The sequence below is a fragment of the Mirounga leonina genome, unplaced genomic scaffold (assembly GCF_011800145.1).
Source record: "Mirounga leonina isolate KUSES-001 unplaced genomic scaffold, KU_Mleo_1.0 Mir_418, whole genome shotgun sequence".
Classification (NCBI taxonomy): domain Eukaryota; kingdom Metazoa; phylum Chordata; class Mammalia; order Carnivora; family Phocidae; genus Mirounga; species Mirounga leonina.
The window spans coordinates 5,760,152-5,781,214 of record NW_023270739.1 but is presented as its reverse complement, the minus strand read 5'-3'; the positions used below and the strand labels follow the sequence as shown (position 1 = coordinate 5,781,214).

At 59.7% G+C, this 21,063-nt stretch overlaps 1 protein-coding gene across 1 annotated transcript in view; it reads left to right on the top strand.

Moving 5' to 3' along the window:
- The window catches only part of CACNA1I (calcium voltage-gated channel subunit alpha1 I), a 102,115-nt gene extending 81,559 nt beyond the window's left edge, over window positions 1–20,556 (top strand). Inside the window, exons 18-36 of the mRNA XM_034987258.1 lie at window positions 241–364; window positions 646–714; window positions 1,276–1,460; window positions 1,919–2,045; window positions 3,337–3,462; window positions 5,875–5,964; window positions 6,541–6,733; window positions 7,298–7,449; window positions 8,727–8,836; window positions 9,436–9,569; window positions 10,462–10,532; window positions 13,321–13,399; window positions 14,090–14,211; window positions 14,610–14,948; window positions 15,172–15,318; window positions 15,713–15,835; window positions 17,402–17,567; window positions 18,792–18,991; window positions 19,921–20,556. Coding sequence (XP_034843149.1) covers window positions 241–364; window positions 646–714; window positions 1,276–1,460; window positions 1,919–2,045; window positions 3,337–3,462; window positions 5,875–5,964; window positions 6,541–6,733; window positions 7,298–7,449; window positions 8,727–8,836; window positions 9,436–9,569; window positions 10,462–10,532; window positions 13,321–13,399; window positions 14,090–14,211; window positions 14,610–14,948; window positions 15,172–15,318; window positions 15,713–15,835; window positions 17,402–17,567; window positions 18,792–18,991; window positions 19,921–20,556 — 3,193 coding nt within the window. The remainder of the gene's footprint in view (window positions 1–240; window positions 365–645; window positions 715–1,275; window positions 1,461–1,918; window positions 2,046–3,336; window positions 3,463–5,874; window positions 5,965–6,540; window positions 6,734–7,297; window positions 7,450–8,726; window positions 8,837–9,435; window positions 9,570–10,461; window positions 10,533–13,320; window positions 13,400–14,089; window positions 14,212–14,609; window positions 14,949–15,171; window positions 15,319–15,712; window positions 15,836–17,401; window positions 17,568–18,791; window positions 18,992–19,920) is intronic.
- Window positions 20,557–21,063: the final 507 nt, after the last annotated feature.

Genomic DNA, 21,063 nt, shown 5'->3' with positions numbered 1-21,063 from the left:
GAGTGGCTGGACGTTAGGGCTCAGAGATTTGCACTAGTGTTTGGAAGGCCTTGACTGCCAGGGCAAGGTCGATGCCCTTTATCCTGTGGTGCCAGTTTTTGCCATGTGCTTAGGGGAGCAGACACGAAATCACCACCTGTTGTGTGGCCAGAGAAGAGAGATGTCAGCTCTTCTAGCCATCCCAGTCCCCATGTGTGTCTGGGCCCCACACTCATGGGGTGCCCTGCCTACCCCGCCCAGGTTCCGAGTCCTGTGTCAGACCATCATTGCCCACAAGCTCTTCGACTATGTCGTCCTGGCCTTCATCTTTCTCAACTGCATCACCATCGCCCTGGAGAGGCCCCAGATCGAGGCTGGCAGCACCGTGAGTGGCTGCAGCCTTCGGGCAGGGCAAGGGACAAGGCAGAGGGGCAGGCCACCAGGGCCTGCCCTGGGACATTGTGTCAGGCTCAGGGGGCTAGGAGAGCTCAGCCAGGCCCAACCCCAAACACCATGGAGGGAGGTGTGGTAGGAGCTCTGGGGAGGGAGATGCCTCCCGAGGCTGTGAAGTAGCAGCAGGGTGTCCCTTGGCTGAAGGTGAGAGGCTGACCAGGTGACAGGGCAGTTCTGGGAGTCCCTGGGCCCACGAGAGCTGTCTTCTTCCAGGAACGTATCTTCCTTACTGTGTCGAACTACATCTTCACAGCCATCTTTGTAGGCGAGATGACACTGAAGGTAACTCCGGGCTTCCCCCGGGACCCTCTCCCACCCCCAGCTTGGAGCCCCTGGCTCTGGGCCAGCCTCTCCGAAAGCTTGTCACTCACCGGCCCATCAACCGCATTCCACCGGGGGCCCAGGAGGCCCATCCCTGTTAGGTGCCAGCCCCTAGGTTGGGCTCCAGGGACCCAGAGGGGGTCAGCCACGTCCTCACTCTCCAGGAGCTCACATCCTGCAAGAAAGGCTAATGTGGAGAAACATTTAGGGTGTAATGCAGGTACCTGCTGGAGGTGGGGGGCGCAGGGGAAGGATTCCTTCCCGGATGCTTCCCAGAGCGCTTGGCTTTGAATTGAGTTTGCCAGACGTGCGGCGAGTAGGGAACGGGGTGGCCCGCTGGGCCTGTGTTTCAGGGGGCGGTGGGGCACGTGTCCCCTGCCAGACCATCCGCCCAGCCCCCTGCCTGACAGGTCCCTACCAGCCCCACCTGACCTCGCTCCGCCCCCTCGCTGAGGCTGGCCACACCCCACCCCGTCTCCAATCGCGGAGTCCGGCTCACCCCGCCCATCGTCCTGCCCCCAGGTGGTCTCGCTGGGCCTGTACTTCGGTGAGCAGGCTTACCTGCGCAGTAGCTGGAACGTGCTGGACGGCTTTCTCGTCTTCGTGTCCATCATCGACATCGTGGTTTCCGTGGCCTCAGCCGGGGGAGCCAAGATCCTAGGGGTCCTTCGGGTCTTGCGGCTCCTGCGCACCCTACGCCCCCTGCGGTGAGGACTCCCCCGCGGATGGGGGAATCCCTGCACTGTCTAGTGAGCTCCTGGGGTCTAAGTGGACCCCTCACTCTGGCCCTCCTTATCCACTCAGCCCTCTGATAGCACGTGCCAGATTAGTGGGGACAGGGACCAGGCTGTTGATGCTGCTCCTGGGGGAGGAGCCTGGAAACCCTGGCGGGAGGGGGGTGCTGGAAAGGCCAGGCTGAAGGTGGCCCCCCAGGACTGCTACCCACTTTCTGTGTGTCCCTGGGTGGCTCACTGCCATCTCTGGCCCTCAGTCTCCAGATGATGGTGAGGTGTGGACCCCAAGGGGCTGGAGTTAGGGCATAGTGCACTGCTGTGCATGTAGATCTGGGGTTTGGGGTTCTCTGCCCTGGTGATTCTGGGCAAAGTGGGTGCTGTCTCCAGACATGGCTGTGGGCTTATGGTGCCTCTGGCCCGTCTGCCTCCAGTGTCATCAGCCGAGCGCCTGGTCTGAAGCTGGTAGTGGAGACACTTATCTCTTCCCTCAAGCCCATTGGCAACATCGTCCTCATCTGCTGCGCTTTCTTCATCATCTTCGGCATCCTGGGGGTGCAGGTGAGGGGTACTCAGGCTGGGCAGGCATTGGGGTGAGCTTCGTGGTTGGGTAAAAGGCTCCACATTCCTGTTCAACTCTCCCGACCTTGTGTTGACCAACCTGGGGCCTCAGGTGGCCCTGGTAGAGCACCCACAGTCCTGCCAGCCGCGAGCTCCCAGTCCAGGGAGAGGGGCAGACACAGACTTAAATGTCTGAGCGCAAAGAAGCCTGGGTAAATGGGATCACGGGGGTCCAAGCTACACAGAAACCCAGGGCTGGGCTGGGGGCAAGAGGAAAAGCATCTGGAGGAAGTGGCCTGGGCACTGGGCCTCGAAGGAGAAGTGATTCCACAGGTCATGGCGGGTGGACGGTGTTTCAAGGGAGGGTGGGCGCACGTGTGAATGTGAGCTCAGGAGCCATGGCTGCCCAGAGACAGGAGCCAGACGGTGGGCTGGGCCAAGGTGGGAGAGACCTGGAATGGCAGCTAAGAAGCTGGGGCCAGTTTCTCCGGGGGTGGAGACCATGGAGAGTCTCTGACACAGGCAGGGCCTTGAGCTAACTCGGATTTTGGCTTGGAGCCCAGGATTAGGATGGGACCTTAGGGCTGGACAGGGAGGAGCCATGAGGCACATCATAAAAGCGTGTGACAGGGGGATGGCCAGAATGCCCTGGGCCCTCTGGGGTCTGAGCTGCAACTGAGACCTTCCTCTTTCTTGTCTGAGTCCTGAGCTGAGGCCCCCAGTCTCCTCACCTGTTCCTGTGTTTGGGGTGGAGCTGCAGGAGAGCTCCGGGCACAGGTGTCCTTTGTCCTTTGGGGCTGCTGAGAGATCTGTAACAGCCGCCTGGGCAGGAGGGGTTTGATGCGGACTCCACGCGGACAGTGGCCCTGTCCCTTCCAGGCAGAGTGCCTGGGTCCCTAGAGAGGGGTCCCTTTACTTCTGTCTCTCACCCTTGAGGATATGCGGGCAACCTTCTCCCGTGGAGTCCCTGTCCGCATCCCCAGGACTGAGGTCTGCGGAAGAGCCCAGAAATCAGACAGACACTGACTCTGCCCCTTCCTAAACCTCATATGACTTTGGGGAAAATCACCTAACACCACTGGGCCTCAGTCTCCTCATCTGTGAGATGGGCTGAGAGTAGCCCTACCTCATGTTGGGGGACTTGGTGAGATGGTGTGGTCAAGTGCTTGGTCCAGGTTATGCACAGAGGAAGTGCCCCCTGCGGGGCGGGTCCCTTTTCTGACTTGCATCCCCTACCCCCTGGAGCACTGGCAGACAGTCCGCTAACCCTGTGGTCCTCCCCCGACCCCAGCTCTTCAAGGGCAAGTTCTACCACTGTCTGGGTGTGGACACCCGCAACATCACCAACCGCTCTGACTGCGTGGCCGCCAACTACCGCTGGGTCCACCACAAGTACAACTTTGACAACCTGGGCCAGGTGAGTGCTGTCCGTGTACCCCTGCCCTGACCCCCCCGCCCCCCCGCCAGTGGATGGGGGTACAAGCTCTTCAGTGCCGACAGCCAGGGATCACAGATCAGGCTCTGGTCCTGCTCTGCCAGGACTGACCCTGTGACTTCTCCTTCCTAGGCCTCGGTTTTGTCTTCTGCAAAATGGGTAGGGGTGGAACTCACCTCACAGGCTTAGAGATCCTGAGTGCAGAGTGTCTCAGGAGTATGTGGTGCTTAGGAGGTGCTTCAGTGAACACCCCCCACCCCAGGGACCCTGACAGGAGTTTTAGAGACAGCCAGACCTGGTTGTGAATCCCAGCTCTGTGCCACTTACTGTAGGTGTGGGCTCTCTGAGCCTCAGTTTCCTTATCTGTAAAATGGGAATGTGATGGCCTACCAGGCAGGCAGTGGTAACAGAGTGTAGCAAGCCCCTGGCCCAGGGTGGGTTTCCTCTCCCAGCACCCATCTATTCCGCTCTCCACCTCAGTGGGCAGGCAGGCCTCCTGCCCAGTTCCTGCCTTGCCCTTGGTCCCCTCTCCTGGGGGCCTGCTGGGTTTGGCCCATTGCGTAGTGCCCCAGATAAGAACCCGCAGTGGGCTGCCTCTGAAGAGCTTTATACTACCCCACCCACCCCAACAACTCCTATTTCTTGAGGGCCCAGCCAGGTGACTAGGTACAATCAGATGGAGAGTGCCTTCCCCAGGTCACACAAGGAGGGAACAGGATCCAGGTCTGTGGGACCCAGGGCCTGTGCCCTGCTCCTCTGCCGGGGACCCTCTGGCTGGATGCCACTGAAACTCTCACCTTACATGACCAGGGATCCCTCTCGTCATGCCCTCTGGGAGAGGAGCTATGGGGCCATAGAGAAGCAACGAGTGGAAAGGGAAAAGGGGGTCAGGAACTGGGACACAGGAGCTCCCCTAGCCCCTGCAGATTTTCCAGAAGCAGTGCCTTTCAAGTTGTTAACGACTCAATGGTTGATAAAACAGAGGTTTTTTAAAAAAAGATATTCCAGGAAGCTGAGGGAAAGCCTGTGGGGACAGTTCATGAGCTTGTTCTCAACTCCCTGAGCTCAGTGCCAGGCCCCGGGCCCTGTTCCCATGGAGCATCCCTAACCCTTTCCCATTCTGGGCATGCTCAATGCCAGGCTGACACCCCTGGAGCCAGAAGTAAGGTGTCCTCAGCGTGCATATGGGGGAGTTACAGCACGGCCCAGAGCCTTTGGCTGCTTGCTGGGCCACTCAGGAAAGTTCCAGTGTCTGTGGTTCGGTGCCCTCATCTGTAAATGGGGAAGTGGTAGCAGCTATATGCTTCCCTGGCCCAGGCTCTGCACTTCAGGCCTCTGTGATCCCAGGGCCCACAGGAACATTTGCCCCTTGGCATGTGAAGGCTTCGTGTCCCTCCCTGGCCACGAGGGCTCCCTCTGTGTCCCTTGCTCTGACCTCCCCCTGGGCCTGAGCCCTTTCCAGGCAGCCCTCAGCACCATTCCCACCTGGAAGGGAAGAGGAGGAGTCTGTGCCTTGGGGGATGGGAAGTAGGGGCCCTTGCGGGGCAGGAGACCCATCCCAGAACCCCATTTCCCTGCCCAGGGCCCTGGGCCACAACAAATGAGCAAGTGTGCTGGAAGTATGGGGGAGCTTCTGGAATGGGGTGTGTGAGCTCTGGTCAACCGCTGGTGGCCGGGGCTCTGCAAGAACGGGTGATGGTGCCGTCCAGCTCAGAAAACCTTTATTGAGTACCTGCTGTGTGCGAGGCACTGTGGCATTGCTGAAGGACCAGCCCGTAGTCCTGTTGAGGGGACGTGAGCGTGCCTTGGCCTGCCATCTGTGTAGGAGCCCTGGCTGGTGTCTCCTGGGCATTGCTTCCAGTTAAAGTCTCACACTAGTGAGGGTAATTATTGCCATTTACAGACAAGGAAGCTGGGGCCCAGAGAAGTTGAGGAACTTGCCCCGCATCTCCCAGCCAGTGAGTGGCAGAGCTTGGGCGGTGCCTAGGGCTCCTGATTTCTCTCGTAAGCTCCTGTTTTCAGGTGCTAGAGGCCTGCTTGGGGTGAGGATGGCAGGGCCCCTCATGTTTGTCAGCAACTTTCTAGTTTAAAGTGTTAGTAGACCTGGACGCTAGGCACTTAAGCATTAGCTAGCTACATTCTGTGCGCGAGGGGACAAGAGCTCACGAATTTTCTCAAATTAATTTTCAGAGCTGAACCCAGGACTCCTGGTCCAGTGCTCATTCACCTGCAGCAGTGTCTGCAGGGTATATGGCAGGCACATAGTAGGTCCTCAGGAACGGTTTGTTGTCATTCTCAGGGAAGGTCTCTTTGTCTCTCTGCCTCCCGAAGGCAGAAAGATGGAGAGCTGTCTGCACCTACCACTGCAGGCCCTCCCCTTCCTGTGTCTTCCAGGCCCTGATGTCCCTCTTTGTCCTGGCCTCTAAGGACGGCTGGGTGAACATCATGTACAATGGACTGGACGCTGTCGCTGTGGACCAACAGGTGGGGGTGGGCTGGGGCCAGAGCAGAGGGCAGCGGAGGAGGGACATGGTGTCTCTGGGGCCCAGTTGTCTAAAACTGGCATCAGCAGGACCCAGAGCCCCCGGGGTCTCTCCCTGTCAGCCATGGCCCACCCTTCACCATCCTAGCCTGAATCTTCCACCACTAAGCTGCTCTTAGATAGCATAAGCCATTGTGCCATTTGCTTTGCAAATCCCCCTGCTGTGCAGCGAGAGCATGCTAAGCTGGCTTCTGCATGGAGGGTCAGAGCCTTGTGCGTCTAGAACCAAATGCAGGAGCAGGAGAGGGGCTGAGCCAGTTGGTAGAGGGACAGCAGGGCAGGCCCCCGAGGTGAGAGAGCGCCATGTTCAGGGAGTCTTGTGTTGAGGGCAGGAGGTGGTGGAGGGCTGGAAGGTCAACAGGCCCCTGTGTGTGCCAGGGCTAGGGCTGGGGTTTCGCTGAGGGCAGTGGGAGTCAGGGAGGGTGTTACAGCTGGGGTCGGCTTGGGGAGGGGGCTCCCTGAGGCTCAGCATGGCGGTGCCCCGCTCCGCCTGCCTCAGCCCCATCTGCTCCCCGCAGCCCGTGCCCAACCACAACCCCTGGATGCTGCTCTACTTCATCTCCTTCCTGCTCATCGTCAGCTTCTTCGTGCTCAACATGTTTGTGGGCGTCGTGGTGGAGAACTTCCACAAGTGCCGGCAGCACCAGGAGGCCGAGGAGGCTCGGCGGCGAGAGGAGAAACGGCTGAGGCGCCTGGAGAAGAAGCGCCGGAGTGAGTGGGCAGCTGCGGAGGGCAGGCCTCCCCGGCCGCCCGCCCTGTCTGCGCCCGGTCCTCCCGGTGCCGAGGCCCAGCCTGGGTCTGCCCCCAGCCTCTGGGCCTCCGGGGCTGGAAGGGAACAGAGGGTCGATCCTGGGCAGAATCTCCCTGTCCAGGTGACCTGATGCCCTGTTGCTGTCCACCAAGTCCACTGGTGACTCCCTGGTGGCTCAGTTCAGCTGAGGGCAAAGGCCTGGATGCGGAGCCCTGAGCTGTGGGACCCCCTGTCTTCCCCCCAACAGACCCAGAGCCCCTGCCTTGGGCGTGTTTGGGGTAGATGGGGACAGTCATTGTCCTGCCCTCCCCCCCCTCCTACCACATTCCCTTGTGTGCCCCCCCCCCCCACTGGCTGGGCAGAGGAGACCTAAATCTGACTCTCAGGGCCTGGGGTGTTCTGACATCTCTCCCCTTGCTTCCTCCCTCCCCTGTGCTATTCCCCCCTTGTGCTCTGTTCCCCCACCTGGGCCCCAACCCTCTGTGGTCTGTGCCTCCCCCTCCTCCGCCCGCATCCCCCTGCAGAGGCCCAGCGGCTGCCCTACTATGCCACCTATTGTCCCACCCGGCTGCTCATCCATTCCATGTGTACCAGCCACTACCTGGACATCTTCATCACCTTCATCATCTGCCTCAATGTGGTCACCATGTCCCTGGAGCATTACAATCAGCCCACGGTGAGCCCTGGGCCCAGCCCCAGCCTGAGGTCACATGGTAGAGTTGGGTCCTCAGCAGGACCCAGGGAAAGGGTGAGGCAGGAGGGTCTGAGCAGCACCCCCATTAGGGTCCCTGTGCCCAGGAAGCTCATGGCCTGGTAGGACAAATGAGAGAAAGGGAAATGTCACTTGTTCCAGGTGAGTGGGGAGTTGACATTTGGGCCCAGCCTTGAACATGGGTTCCAGTGGCAGTGGTGTGTGCAACGTGACTCTGAAAGATATGCTACAAATATTAATATTAATTAATTACTACAAATATTAACTCTAATGCTCACAGCAACCAAAGATGGGGGAGGAGCCTTTCTACAGATTTTGTAGAGGAAGTAACTGAGGCTCAGAGGAAATATGCTGCCCAGATTACTCAGCCTACAAGTAGCAGAGCCAGGACTGGAACTCAGATTTGCCTTCAAGGCCTACCATGTGGCCTCCACTACTGCCTGGGCATGTGGAGCCTGGGGGAGGGGCATTCCTGTGGCAGGACCAGTGGAGACAAACACTGGCCTGGGGAAGAACGACCAGTTCCCAGTGAGTTGCCAGCAGCGCTTGTGAGGGGCATGTGAGGAGCATCTAGGGACCAGTGCATTCTAAAAGTCTCAACATATTGGAGCTAGGGAGACGAAGTGTGAAGCTGAGCCTCCAGGTGAGGAATTGGTATCTTATTTTAAATGACAGGAGAGGTATATTATACATGCAGGGAAAAGGAAGGCAACCATTAGCAGAAGAACAGTAATTGTAGAACTTCCAAATTAACATGAAGAAGTAGAGTAACAACACCAAGTATTTCTTGTGTGCCCAGCACTGGACTATTACCTCACTTAATTTGTATAGCAACACTTTGACGTAGGTACTGTTATCATCCCCCATTTATAGATTTGGGAACTAAATCTCAGAGAGGTCAAGTGACTTGCCCAAGGTCACATAGTGAATAGGGAGTATGTACTGGACCAGGATTCATAGCTAAGCAGCCTGGTTCCTAACCATGACCCCTAACCATTACTTCATACTGCCTCCAAAGAGGGGTAACTGGACCAAATCAGCAGAAATAAGAAAGAAGAAATAGTGATGCAAAACAAATAGTACACGCTAATTAAAATGGAGAAAATAAAAGCAGATATAGAAACCATTGCACTAAATGTGGATGGACTAAATTCTCCCCTTAAAAGGCAGAGACTTTCTGAGTGGAGGAAGGTGGGGGCAGGTCATGGGGTCTGGATCATGCTTCTCTTTGCCCTCCACAGTCCCTGGAGACAGCCCTCAAGTACTGCAACTACATGTTCACCACTGTGTTTGTGCTGGAGGCTGTGCTGAAGCTGGTAGCGTTTGGGCTGAGGCGCTTCTTCAAGGATCGGTGAGCAGCTTGGCTGGGCTAGGACAGCATGGAGTGGGCTGCAGGATGGGGAAGCAGTCCTGACCCCTGGGGAAGCCTGGAACCGCTGGAGGAGGGGACCCAATAAGTGGGCACTGACGGCCAGGGGCCCCCAGGTGCTGCCTACAGCTCTGAACAGGAAGTGATTATGGTCCCACCTGATGGATGCAGGGCACACTCCCATGTCTCTTCAGCTCATCTCTCATGGGTCCTCTGTAATCCACAGGCAAAACAGGGCATGTTCAGAGAAGATGGACTAGCCCAAGGCCACACGGAGGCAGCAGCTGGCTCAGGATTCCAATCTAGAAGTCATAGCTTATTCCTCCTCCCCTGTAGGAGGCCAGAGATGTTTATTTAGCCTGGTCAGCCTCTTGCTTGAGGGATTGGAGGCTGTGGGGGTGCAGAGAGGGAGCCAGAGCCAGTGGGGTCTGGTGGGGCTAGTAGGGAGGGTGACCACACATCCCCGTGGGCCACAGCAGGAGGGTGGAGAGCTGGGAAGCTCCTCCCAACCTAGGCATTTCTAAACCAGAGTGCCCCTCACCCTGCCTCCTACTCCTGCCCTCCTCTGCCTGGCTGAGCAGGTGGAACCAGCTGGACCTGGCCATCGTGCTGCTGTCGGTCATGGGCATCACGCTGGAGGAGATTGAGATCAACGCAGCACTGCCCATCAACCCCACCATCATCCGCATCATGCGGGTTTTGCGCATCGCCCGGGGTGAGGGGCAAGGGTGATGGGGTGGGGATAGGCAGGGGCGGGATGGGACTCCAGGAGTGGGGTGGGGGGCAGGCAGAGGGAGAGACCTGTAGGCATATAGGCATGATGGGCTTCCTGCTGAGTAAGGAGAACAGCACCCAGGAGGAGCACACACCAGCCACCACACACTCTTGCCCCATGTGTACACATTCACGCGCCCTTGTCCACAGACCACTCGGTATAGCACACTGCACCCCCGCCTCCTTATAACACCATGACCCATGTGGACCAGTCTCAGGTTGGGATGAAAGGAACTCAGGGCAGCTGGGAAGACACCGGGAAGTGACTCTAGTTCCTCATGGGCATGTGTCCAACACTGGCTGGGACGCACAGTCCTCAGTGTTTCTTATAACCTTCGCTTCCCCCAGAAGCTCCCTCCTCACCCCGAAGGTGGGCCTACACTCCTTTCACAAACCTCCCGCCTCATTGCTGGCCCGGGTGCCTCTTGCTCTCTTGCTCCTCCACCTGCAACAGCTTCAAGCCTCCAGGTTCCCAGGTGGGGAGGGTGTGGAGAAATTCAGCTTGGAACACTGGGGCCCTCTTTAGCCAGAAGGAAGGGACAGATGTGGGCACTTGGGTACTTTGGCCTTATCGCGGTGAATTATGTGCTCACGGACATACTTTGGTCCCACTGTGCGCGTGTGCCCTCCTCCTCTCGGACACCCGCACCTCGTGCATGCATGTCTTTGTGCACCCTCTTGTTCAGCAGCACCCATGTTCTTACGGCGTGGCATCACCGAGCTGTCCCCTTTGCTCACATGCTCCCCCGGCTTCTCCCTTTTCCTCCTCACTTATGCACGCGCACACCCCAACTGCCCTGGGCTGAGTGGGCCGGGCTGGGTCTCGCCCACAGTGCTGAAGCTGTTGAAAATGGCCACGGGGATGAGGGCCCTGCTGGACACGGTGGTGCAAGCTCTGCCCCAGGTAAGAAGTCCTCCTTCCGGCGGCCCGCCTGGCTGTCACTGGTGTCTCACAGGTCCTGACGTCCCTTCTCCAGCCTGCCCAGAGCTGGGGCTGAATCCTGTCTCCAGAGACATGGTTTGAGCCCGGGGCTGTGACAGAGGGAAAGGGCCCCCTCTGCTTCTTTCTTCCCGACTTTAAGTGCTCACAGTGCCTGCTCTCTGAGCTGGCCCTGAGCTGGGCTCTGAGGACCCCTATCCGGCCCTCAGGAGTCTCCAGGCTAGTGGGAAGGACAGATACCTCCGGGCAATGTGGGGAGGATGGGAGGGGTCCTGACACTCCTTGGGGAAATCAGGGAAGAAGACAGGGGACTCGAGCTTGACTTTGTAGGGTGGCTTGGCAGAAGGAGGTGGTGATGTGAATGGGAGGTTCAGATATGACCTGTTTGGTGGGGATAGCATGAGACCCTGACCTGGGTGGAAACCCTAGGAAGTAGGAAAGCACCCCCCTCCCCACCCCCATCCCACTGGCCAGTGGAAGGGAGAGAGGATCCGGGCCATAGAGGGTGCATCTTTCATCCTCCTGGGAAATCCGCAATCCCAGTCCTCCCCTCCCCCACTGTCCTGATTCTGTAGGGCTCCCCTTCTCCCTCCCCTCAGGGTGGCCTCTGCTCTGAGGTGAATCTCATACACATTCATTTATTCATTGATGACTCATCTAGTCTCCAGGAATTTTAGGCATCTTAAAATAAAGGGCATGAATCCAGCATGATAAAAATGAGGATAAAAGATTAACAGCCCTGGTAAGGTGGAAGCAAAGCTCATTCTCTCGGGGACATGGGCTAAGGATGCTAGCGAGTTCCACTCTTGCTGTGAGCGTCCCAGCAGCCTCCTTACAAAGGGAAAGCAACACGGCTCTCGTCAGGTCTGGAGGGAAAGCAAGCAGGGGTGTTCATTCAAAAAGACGTGGTTCTTCCTAACATGAAATCCGTTCGGAGGAATCTGTCACACGGAGATGCCCAGGAGGTCTCAGCTTCAAGTAGGAAACAGGATAATAATTATAATCACATCACTTCAAGAGATGTGCATGCCAAGTACTATGTAGCATGGGGGACTTACCCTCAAAATCTGTTAGCTGTCATATGGACATTGGACATTTTCTCCATTCTGGGTGAAGTGCTATGAAAATGACACTTCCCACCAGGATCTGCCCCCTGCAGAGGGAGGAGGCAACAAGGAAGGCTTCTCAGAGGAGGTGACTTGTGACCTGGGCTTTGAGGGTGGGGCAGAGGCATTTACCAGGTGAAGACAGAGAAAGAGTCTTCCCTGCAGGGGGAACGAAATATGCGAATGGAGTCTGATTTCTGCGTGGCTGGAGTCTGGGGTGGGAAGATTGGGCTGGGAGGGAGTCCACGGGTCTAGGTCACAAAGGGCTTCGATGTCAGGACAGCAAACTCGGGCTTTATCCTGTGGGCAGCGGGCATCATCAGTGGGAAGCAAGGCCTCAAGCAGAGCTGCCTTTTAGGAGTGGGTTGCAAGAGAGGTTGGAGGCAGGGAGGCTCTGGGAGATGCTGAGGGTGGAAGGAGGGACTGATGGGGAAGCTGAGGTCCATCCTGGTTAAGAAGCGCTGCTCACCGGCCCTGCAGAGGGTGGGAAGCTGACCTGAGGGCCAGGGCCATGCTCACTCCTTTGTTTTGTAGGTGCTCAGTAAGTGCTTGTACCGTTAATGAGCAGAGCATCTTTTAATTAGTCAGACACTATTGGTATGATTGTCAACAGCTCAGAAGGAAATCCTCCTCTGGAGCAGAGAAGCATTAGGAGGTTGTGGTTAATATGGTTTACTTTTTTTTTTTTAATTTTTATTGTTATGTTAATCACATTACATCATTAGTTTTAGATGTAGTGGTCCATGATTCATTGTTTGTGCATAGCACCCAGTGCTAACATGGTTTACTTTTCAACAATTAATGCAAACCCTCAGCTGATCCTATTCATGCAGGCCTTCTGAGGGTTCCAGGAGTTATTCCATTTCTAGGGCAAGAATATGCTTGAGCTTTATCTTATCCATAGCATGAGTTACAGGCGGTCTTCTGTGTATGGATGGATTTGAAGTAGGTTTATAATCTGGGACATTTTGTTCCCACAGGAGCCGTGGGACGGGGGTGGCTGGGTTTGCAGGAAGCTTCTGAGGCTCACAATCCTGCGTGAGTCCTCTGCTCACTTCCCTCCGTGGCCAGGCCGCGAGCTGGCCGGAGGAGGCAGGTCCGACTTAATCCAGCCATGTCCCTCCTCTCAAGGACTTCTCAGCCCAGCAGAGGACGGTGACAGGGACCCACAGGTCACACTCCCATTGTCAGACTGCCTCCCGGAGGGATCCAGGCAGGCTTTGTGGAGGAAGCAGCACTGTTGCTGAGAGCCCCCTCCCTCGCTCTCTGCATTCATTCGTGGGACGTGGCCTACCACACTCTTGTGTGGAGGAGCGATTGTGCTCATGGGGTCAGCCTGCTGCGTTTGAATCCCAGTCCTCCCACTTACTAGCTGTGTGACCTCGGGCAAGTCACTTCACCACTCAGTGTGTGTCTTTCTCATCTCGAGAATGGGGTAACATGTAGTTCATAGATCGGTGTGTGGAGTGAGCAAGCTCATGAATCAGAAGTGCTTGAAACCGGTGGCTCAGGGGAAAGGCTCTACCCGCATTTTGTTATTCTGTGCCATGTGCTGGACCTGGCCTACCCTGGGGGGCCGCTGCGGGGTAGCAGCCCTGGGCACAAAGCCTGACCCTCAGGCTGGGCCCACCCACTCTCCCCCACAGGTGGGCAACCTGGGTCTTCTCTTCATGCTGCTCTTCTTTATCTACGCTGCCCTGGGCGTGGAGCTGTTTGGGAAGCTGGGTGAGTGACTCCCCAAGCAGGCCTGGGCTGGCGAGGGGGTGGACCGGGCCTGGAGGAGGGTCTTAGCAGGGTGGGGAGGCTGGAGACACCGGTAGAGGGTCACATCAGGGTCTCTGTATTGGGGAGATGCCCCCACAGCAGGCCCGTGTGGTGATGGAGGGGTGACCCTCAGCCATTGGCGCCCTCCGCCGGGATGGGTAGTAGCTTTTGAGAGATGCTAGCTCGGGTCCACCTGCATGTGGTAGGCCTGTGCAGCAGACCCCAGCTGTCTGACCTCCCCAGGATGCCCCCCTCTGGCCCCATGTGTCAGTGCCCGCCCTGAGCCAGCACCGCCCCAGCGAGCAGAGCAGGCAGGGCACAGGCTGAGGGCAACACAGCCCATGCTGAGCCAGCCCTGCCCAGGGTTGGTTTCAGAAAGCCAGGCTCTCTTGGGGGCTGGCCCTCACCCCTGCATCCTTCCTCTCAGGACCTGATACACGAGTGAGGGGAGGAGCCAGGCTTGCCAGAGTCTGAGCGCCAGCTTGTGTGTCCCTCCCTGAGCCTCAGTTTCTCCATCTGTGGGCTGAGCACAGTCCACACGCACCTCCAAGGGTTGGGGATCCTGAGATGAGGCTGGGAGGCCCCTGGTGCAGGGCGGGTCGGGCGGGGGTCTCTGCAGTGGGACAGGGCTGACCTCTTCTCGCCTTTCAGTCTGCAATGATGAGAACCCATGTGAGGGCATGAGCCGGCATGCCACCTTTGAGAACTTCGGCATGGCCTTCCTCACGCTCTTCCAGGTCTCCACCGGCGACAACTGGAATGGGATCATGAAGGTACCCGTGGGCAGGCTGGGGAGGGAGCAAGCAGGCTGGGTTCTGGGGTCCAGGGTCCTGACTGCTCGGGCTCCCGCCCAGCGCTCTACTGCACACGGGAGGGGATGCCCAGGGACCTGCCTGGGGCTCTGAAGCCCAGCGAGGTGGAGATGAGCCCAGAAAGCGTCCTCTGTCGACCCCTAACTGCCGCTCTGGGATCAGTGCTCGGATTCTTGGGGCCCCGCCCAGGGTCAGAGGGGAACTTGGGGCCCACAGCCCAGGGCCAGGGGTTGCAGGCCCCGCTCCTCCCCGCGCAGCCGAGGCTCCCTGGCTGTGTGTGGCCCACAGCCCGGCCGGGGCAGGGCGGGGCTCACGGAGGGCAGAGACGAGCCCCTCACTGAGCCTCGGCCCGGGCACAGGACACGTTGCGGGACTGCACCCACGATGAGCGCAGCTGCCTGAGCAGCCTGCAGTTTGTGTCGCCGCTCTACTTCGTCAGCTTCGTGCTCACGGCCCAGTTCGTGCTCATCAACGTGGTGGTGGCCGTGCTCATGAAGCACCTGGACGACAGCAACAAGGAGGCCCAGGAGGACGCCGAGATGGACGCCGAGCTGGAGCTCGAGATGGCCCATGGTCTGGGTCCCAGCCCGCGGCCGCCCGCCAGCTCCCCGGGGGCACCTGGCCGGAGCCCTGGCGGGGCGGGCGGCGGGGGCGACGCCGAGGGCCGCCCGTGCCGGCGCTGCTACTCTCCGGCCCAGGTGGGCAGGGGTGCAGAGGGCGGCACCACGGGGCTGAAGGGGCAGCCGGGCGTCCGAGGCCTCAGGCAGAGACCTGGGTCGTTTTGGGCCCCGCCCTGCGCAGCTCCGTCGCAGGTTGAAGGGGTGACCCTGTGACGAGGGGCTTGGGCCCCGCCCACCCCGCAGGCCCCCCCGGACCCGGCCGATAATCCCGCCTGTCCCCACCCCGTCCCCGTCCGCCTAGGAGAACCTGTGGCTGGACAGCGTCTCTTTAATCATCAAGGACTCCTTGGAGGGGGAGCTGACCATCATTGACAACCTGTCTGGCTCCATCTTCCATCACTACTCCTCGCCCGCCGGCTGTGAGAAGTGTCACCACGACAAGCAAGAGGTAATGGCGGCCTCGGAGGGAGCTGGCGCCTCGTGGCAGGGGCAGCGTGATGCCTGGTAGGGGCCAGCCCAAGGGAAGAGCCTGGGCCAACTTGACCAATGCTGTTTAGCTCCGAGGAGCGCTGGGCCTGGGGGCAAGTGGACCAGCTTGGGAGGTCATAGTCCACGGCAATGAGGCTGCCCTCGGGCCCAGCCCCGGCCTCGCACTGTGCTGACTGACGCCATCGTGTTGTCCCCGACCCCCTGTCCAGACGGGGCCCCCTGTGCGTGGTGGCATAGTGTCCGTGCTCAGCAGATCTGTGCCCCTCTAACCACCTGCCTGTGTCTTCCTGGAGGACCAGGCCTGCCCCATCCCAGCCCCCGGGGTGACCTGAGGCGGCCACCTCTCCCTGCAGGTGCAGCTGGCCGAGACGGAGGCCTTCTCCCTGAACTCAGACAAGTCCTCCTCCATCCTGCTGGGCGATGACCTGAGTCTTGAGGACCCCACAGCCTGCCCACTCGGCCGCAAAGACAGCAGGGTGAGCGGTCCCAGTGGGCTAGTGGGGCTGTCCTTGTAGGCTGACACTGCTTCTTCGCAGGGCACCAAAATTTAAGCGGCACCTGCTGTGTGGCGCGCTCTTCTCTCTTGTTGGTCAGATGAGGGCAGTGGGGCTCAGAGAGGTGGAGTGATTGACCTGAAGTCGTGCAGCAACAGGCCCAGCCAGGGCCCCAGTCATGGCATTCAGTGGCCTCAGCCACTCCTTGTTTCTTTGGATATTTTTTATCCATTTAATGGGGGTTGTCCCAAGCAGGACAAACTCATGGTGGGGGGGGGTGGGGGGGCTCGAGGCTGAAGAGAATGGTGGACAGTGGCACTAGATGCAAGCACCTACGGTGTGCCAGTCACTTGCACTCAGTGTGTCTGTCCCCCCCTGTTGGCGTTAGGGATGATTTGGCCCCATTCAGCACCCGAGTAAATGCGTGCTCTGAGGCGAGAAGTGGCTTGCTCACCTCACACAGCTGGAATGGCAGAACAGGGAGGCCAGCCCTGGGGCTGGTCCCCAAGCTCTGCCCCTGAGGTGGGCCGTCTCAGGAGGCCTGGAGACCTGGAAGGGCCACTGTGTTCACGTGGCAGACTTAGGCAGTCTGGGCACATGGCAGACTGCGTCTCCCGCTGGGCTGGTGACCTCAAGGCCAAGAGGAGCTGTGGAGGGGGAGGGCACTGCCTGGCCTGAGGTAGGGATGCGGTGGCCCTGCCCGTGAGAGCCTCTTTCCCCTAGACTGCAGGGCAGCCTGGGTCTGGCACCACTGTCCCCAGGGTTGTCCTCCATCAGTCCCCTCCCTGCCCTCTGCATCCCCTCCCTAACAGCTGGTAGCCCCTGTAACCCCCCTCCCAGCCCCTTCCTGCCTCTCCCTGCACCCCTGTGCTCTCCCACACAGGAGGTTGGCATGCACCGTTTCTGGGGCCTGGTTGGGCCTCAGCAGGTGTAGTCGGGTTTTATTCTAGACTCAGAGAGCAAGTCATGGGGGTCCATCTGCCTTGGAAGGGGGCCCTGAGGCAGCTCTGGAGGAGTTTGCTGGGCAGGGGTCACCTTGGGCTGCAGGGCTGAGGAAAGGCTGGGCCCCGGGAGTGCCGGAAGGACTGCCAGGCAGCTTTGGGGTGCCAGATCCAGGAAGGAGGGCTTACTCTCTCATTTATGGTTGTGGATGCCGTGGCTCAGCAAAAGGAAGGGAACTGCCCACCATCCTGCTCACAGGGAGGCCCCTGCCGCCGCTCTACCTGTCTGCTGATACCTTCACCAACCTGGACTTGACTTTCGCACTGGGCCTGGGTCTGTACCAGGCACTTGGCTACAGAGACAAGGAAGACCCTTGGGATCTCAGGGCCAAGCGAGGAGTGAGCAGGAAACTGCAACCTGCCTGGGACATCAGAGAGGGCTTCCTGGAGGTGGGGCCCTTTCACTTGGGTTTTGGAAGAGGACCATTGTTCGCCAGGTGGGAGAGGCGAGGAGAAGGCCATCTTGGACAATGAGAGTGGCCCGAGCAAAGGGCTGTGGAGCAGGGACATAAAGCCCACCACCCTAACCCGCCTCCCTTTCCTACAGGGTGAGCCAGACACACCTGAGCCCATGCACACAGGAGAGGTGGGCGAATGCTTCTTCCCTTTGTCTGACACGGCCGCCTCATCGGATCCTGAGACCTTCCTGTGGGGGAGGGAGGCGGTCCCGTCCAACCCCGTCCGGTCCTGGCTGAAACAGGAGAGCAGCCGAGGTGAGGGGGGAGCCCCCACCAGCTCCCCACAGCCCCGATCTCTGGCGGAGGGGAGCTGAGGGGCTGGCTGAGTGTTTTTCTTAGTATCTCTGCCCAGACAATTGTATTGAGTCCAGAAAGAACCAGATGGTTAACGGACAATAAAAGATGGGACTCTCAGGTCTGATATAACGATGATAAAAGATCAAGAGCCAGATAATACCAAGAGGTGAGATAATAATTATCTAGCAAGCTGGTCTAGTGGGAGATTCATGCTGAACTCCTGGGAGCTGCGGTGAAAAGGGAAACGGATCACACAGAGCTCTCATTAAGCAGAAGGAAAGCTGCCAAATTATTGTGGTATTTTTCTAGAGCTGAATTTGAGAGGTGTTTATCCCACAGGTCCTCATACAAGCGTCTGATTCTGAACAACAGAAAGCCTGTTGTAAAATGTCCTGAAATTTACCCTTCAGCCCTGCCCTCAGCACCCTGTGTTCGTGCTTTGGACTTGTGGCTGGGCTGTGGGCAGAGGACAGAGGACCTAGTTCCCTTGTTCGTCACTCGGGCTCACCTTCACCTCCAGTCCTCTTGGAGGGTGATGGGAATCTAGTTCCATAGCAGTGGCTGGGGAGAGCAGAGAGATGAGCTTAGCAGTAGAGAGACCTCCCAAGACCCTGAGCCCACCCCAGGTACTTTCTGGAAGGCCTGGCATTGAGCGCCTTCCAGGAGCTGGGGGTGGAGTGGCTTTTCTAAGGACTCTCCCTAAAGCCAATGGCCTTGGTGGCTGAGGTGCCAAGACCCCCGACTTCCTGGACCAGAGTCAGGGCGCAGGACCCAAGAGCCATTCTGATTGAATAAAATCCCATCCTCTTAATTAACCATTCATTTGTGTATTCCTTAAATAATAAGACGACAAAGAACAGGAACCCCTCCTCCCCCCCGCTGGGGACGTTCAAGCTATCCAGCCTGGGGTCCCTGTTTCAAAAAGGAAGGAACTCAGGGGTCCTTGAACCTGGGTCCACTGGCCCCAAAAGCTTGCCTTTGCCCAGTGGCCAGGAATCAGAGTGGCTGGCTCAGTCTTTCTTTCTGGCTTTCGCAATGGAGACACCAACTCTCAGACACGGAGACTTAGCCACGGTTCCACAGCCAATTTGTTAGGAAGCCCTCTGCTTGCTGGCTTGAACGCACCCACCAGGGGCCCACCAGCCGGAGCCCCCTCCCCAACCCCCTCTTCTCCCTCCCCAGCTGCACCCCCGAGGCCCTTCTCCCCGGATGCCTCCAGCCCGCTCCTGCCCATGCCTGCAGAGTTCTTCCATCCTGCTGTGTCTGCCAGCCAGAAAGGGCAGGAGAAGGGCCCTGGCGCTGGGACCCTCCCCAAGATCGCCCTGCAGGGCTCCTGGGCATCCCTGCGGTCGCCGAGTGTCAACTGCAGCCTCCTCCGGCAGGTATGGGCACCTCCCCGTCTCCAGGAGCTTTCCTGCTGGGGGACATCTGAGTGGGGCCTTGATGTCCAGCTGGAGATGGAGGGGCAGGTCTGGGGGATGGGAGGTCTGGCCTACAGGGCCCCCAATACTGCACCGGCCAGGGCTGCCTCCTGGGCATGCAGAGGGCATGGAGCGCAGAGCAGAAAGGCCACGCAGAGCCAACAGCCCCACGCTGTGGGTGGGGTACCAGGACTCAGGGAGAAGCAGGAGCTACCCCAGTTCCCACCGTATGGCGGAAGCAGAGCTGGGCCCAGAGCTAGTCCAACTCCTGGTCCCAGCTCTGTGCCAGGCTCGGAGGCTGCCGCGGGCAACAGAATACAAAGTCCCCGTCTCACGGCTTACAGTATACTGTTCAGTGTATGTGTTGCAGGGGTGTGAGAGGAGAGATGGTAAGCCGAAATAAATGCCTAAAAAGCATAGTCTATTTGAGAGTGATACATGCTAGGGAGAACATTGACCCGGGAAGGGGCTATGCGGGGAGCAGTTCAAGGCGCTGGGAAGGCAGTGAGGGGTGAGGTACAGGGATGTCTGGGGAAGAGATGTCCAGGCAGCAGTGGCCGGGGCTGGGGGGTCCTGGGGGGAGGGGGACAAGGGGGAGGCTGGTGGGAAGAACGGCCCCAGAGGGTTGGAATGGGGTCCTCAGGCCACCGTGTGAGCGTTGAAGTGAGACCACCGCGGCAGTGACCCCCGTGAGGGCCACCCAGAAGCTCGGCAGGGCGGTGGTGTCCTGGAGGGGAGAAGCAGTGCGGCCCTGGGTGTGTTCTGAAGGGAGCTCCTGAGGGGTCGGAGGGGCTGCATGTGCCCGTGTCTCTGGGAGGGGCAGCCTGCCCCAGCGGCGGGGCGGGACCGGGGGACACCCACCCGCCCGCCGCCCCCCTCCCCCGCCCCAGGCCACAGGGAGCGACACGTCGCTGGAGGCCAGCCGCAGCAGCTCGGCGGGCAGCCTGCAGACCACGCTGGAGGACAGCCTGACCCTGAGCGACAGCCCCCGGCGCGCCCTGGGGCCCCCCGCCCCCGCCCTGGGCCCCCGGGCCGGCCTGTCGCCCGCCGCCCGCCGCCGCCTCAGCCTGCGGGGCCGGGGCCTGTTCAGCCTGCGCGGCCTGCGGGCGCAGCAGCGCAGCCACAGCAGCGGGGGCTCCACCAGCCCGGGCTGCACCCACCACGACTCCATGGACCCCTCGGACGAGGAGGGCGCGGGCGGCCGCGGCGGGGGCGCGCGCGGCGGGGGCGCGGGCAGCGAGCACTCGGAGACGCTCAGCAGCCTGTCGCTCACGTCCCTGTTCGGCCCGCCGCCCCCGCCGTCGGGGCTCACGCCCGCCCGCAGGTTCAGCAGCACCAGCAGCCTGGCCGCCGGCCCGGGCCCCGGCCGCCCGCGCGCCCCCGCCCGGCCCCGCGGCCTGGCCCGGAGCCCCTCCTGGGCCGCGGGCCGCAGCAAGGACGCGGGCGGCGCCCCGACGGCGCCCGAGCCGCAGCCGGCCCCGGGAGAGCTGCAGCCGGGGGACGCGGCGCGCAAGAGGAAGAGATGAAGGCTGCGGGGGCCCGGCCGGACGCCCCGTCTCACCTTCTTTTACCTCAGGAGCCAGGGGCGCAGGCAGCAATACTTCGGCCACGACCTGGGCGTCGCGCAGGGGGCCAGCCAGCGCCGGGCCGCCGAGAGGGTGGGCTTGAGCAGGGTCTGGGTTAGCCGAGGCTCGGCCGTGGCCCCGGCCGTGGCCCCCAGCCGTGGCCCTTCCCGTGCATATACATACACATATATATATGCATATATAGAGAGAGAGACAGACATATATATTTATTTTTTTTACTGAGAGCTTATGATTTCCAGAAAGTGCTAAAGTTGGGTGTGTGTGTGTGGGGGGGGTGCGGGCTGGTTCCCCCACAGGGCTTTCGCCTGATGCTTAGGACCCAGGCCAGACCTACCCTAGGGCAGATGGTCCAGCTGGGGTGTCAGCAGCTGAGCTCTTTGGTATCTCCCCTGGGCTGGGAGTACCTTGGGAGATGCTCTCAGGCCTCTGAAGTTCCCGTGGCTGGGG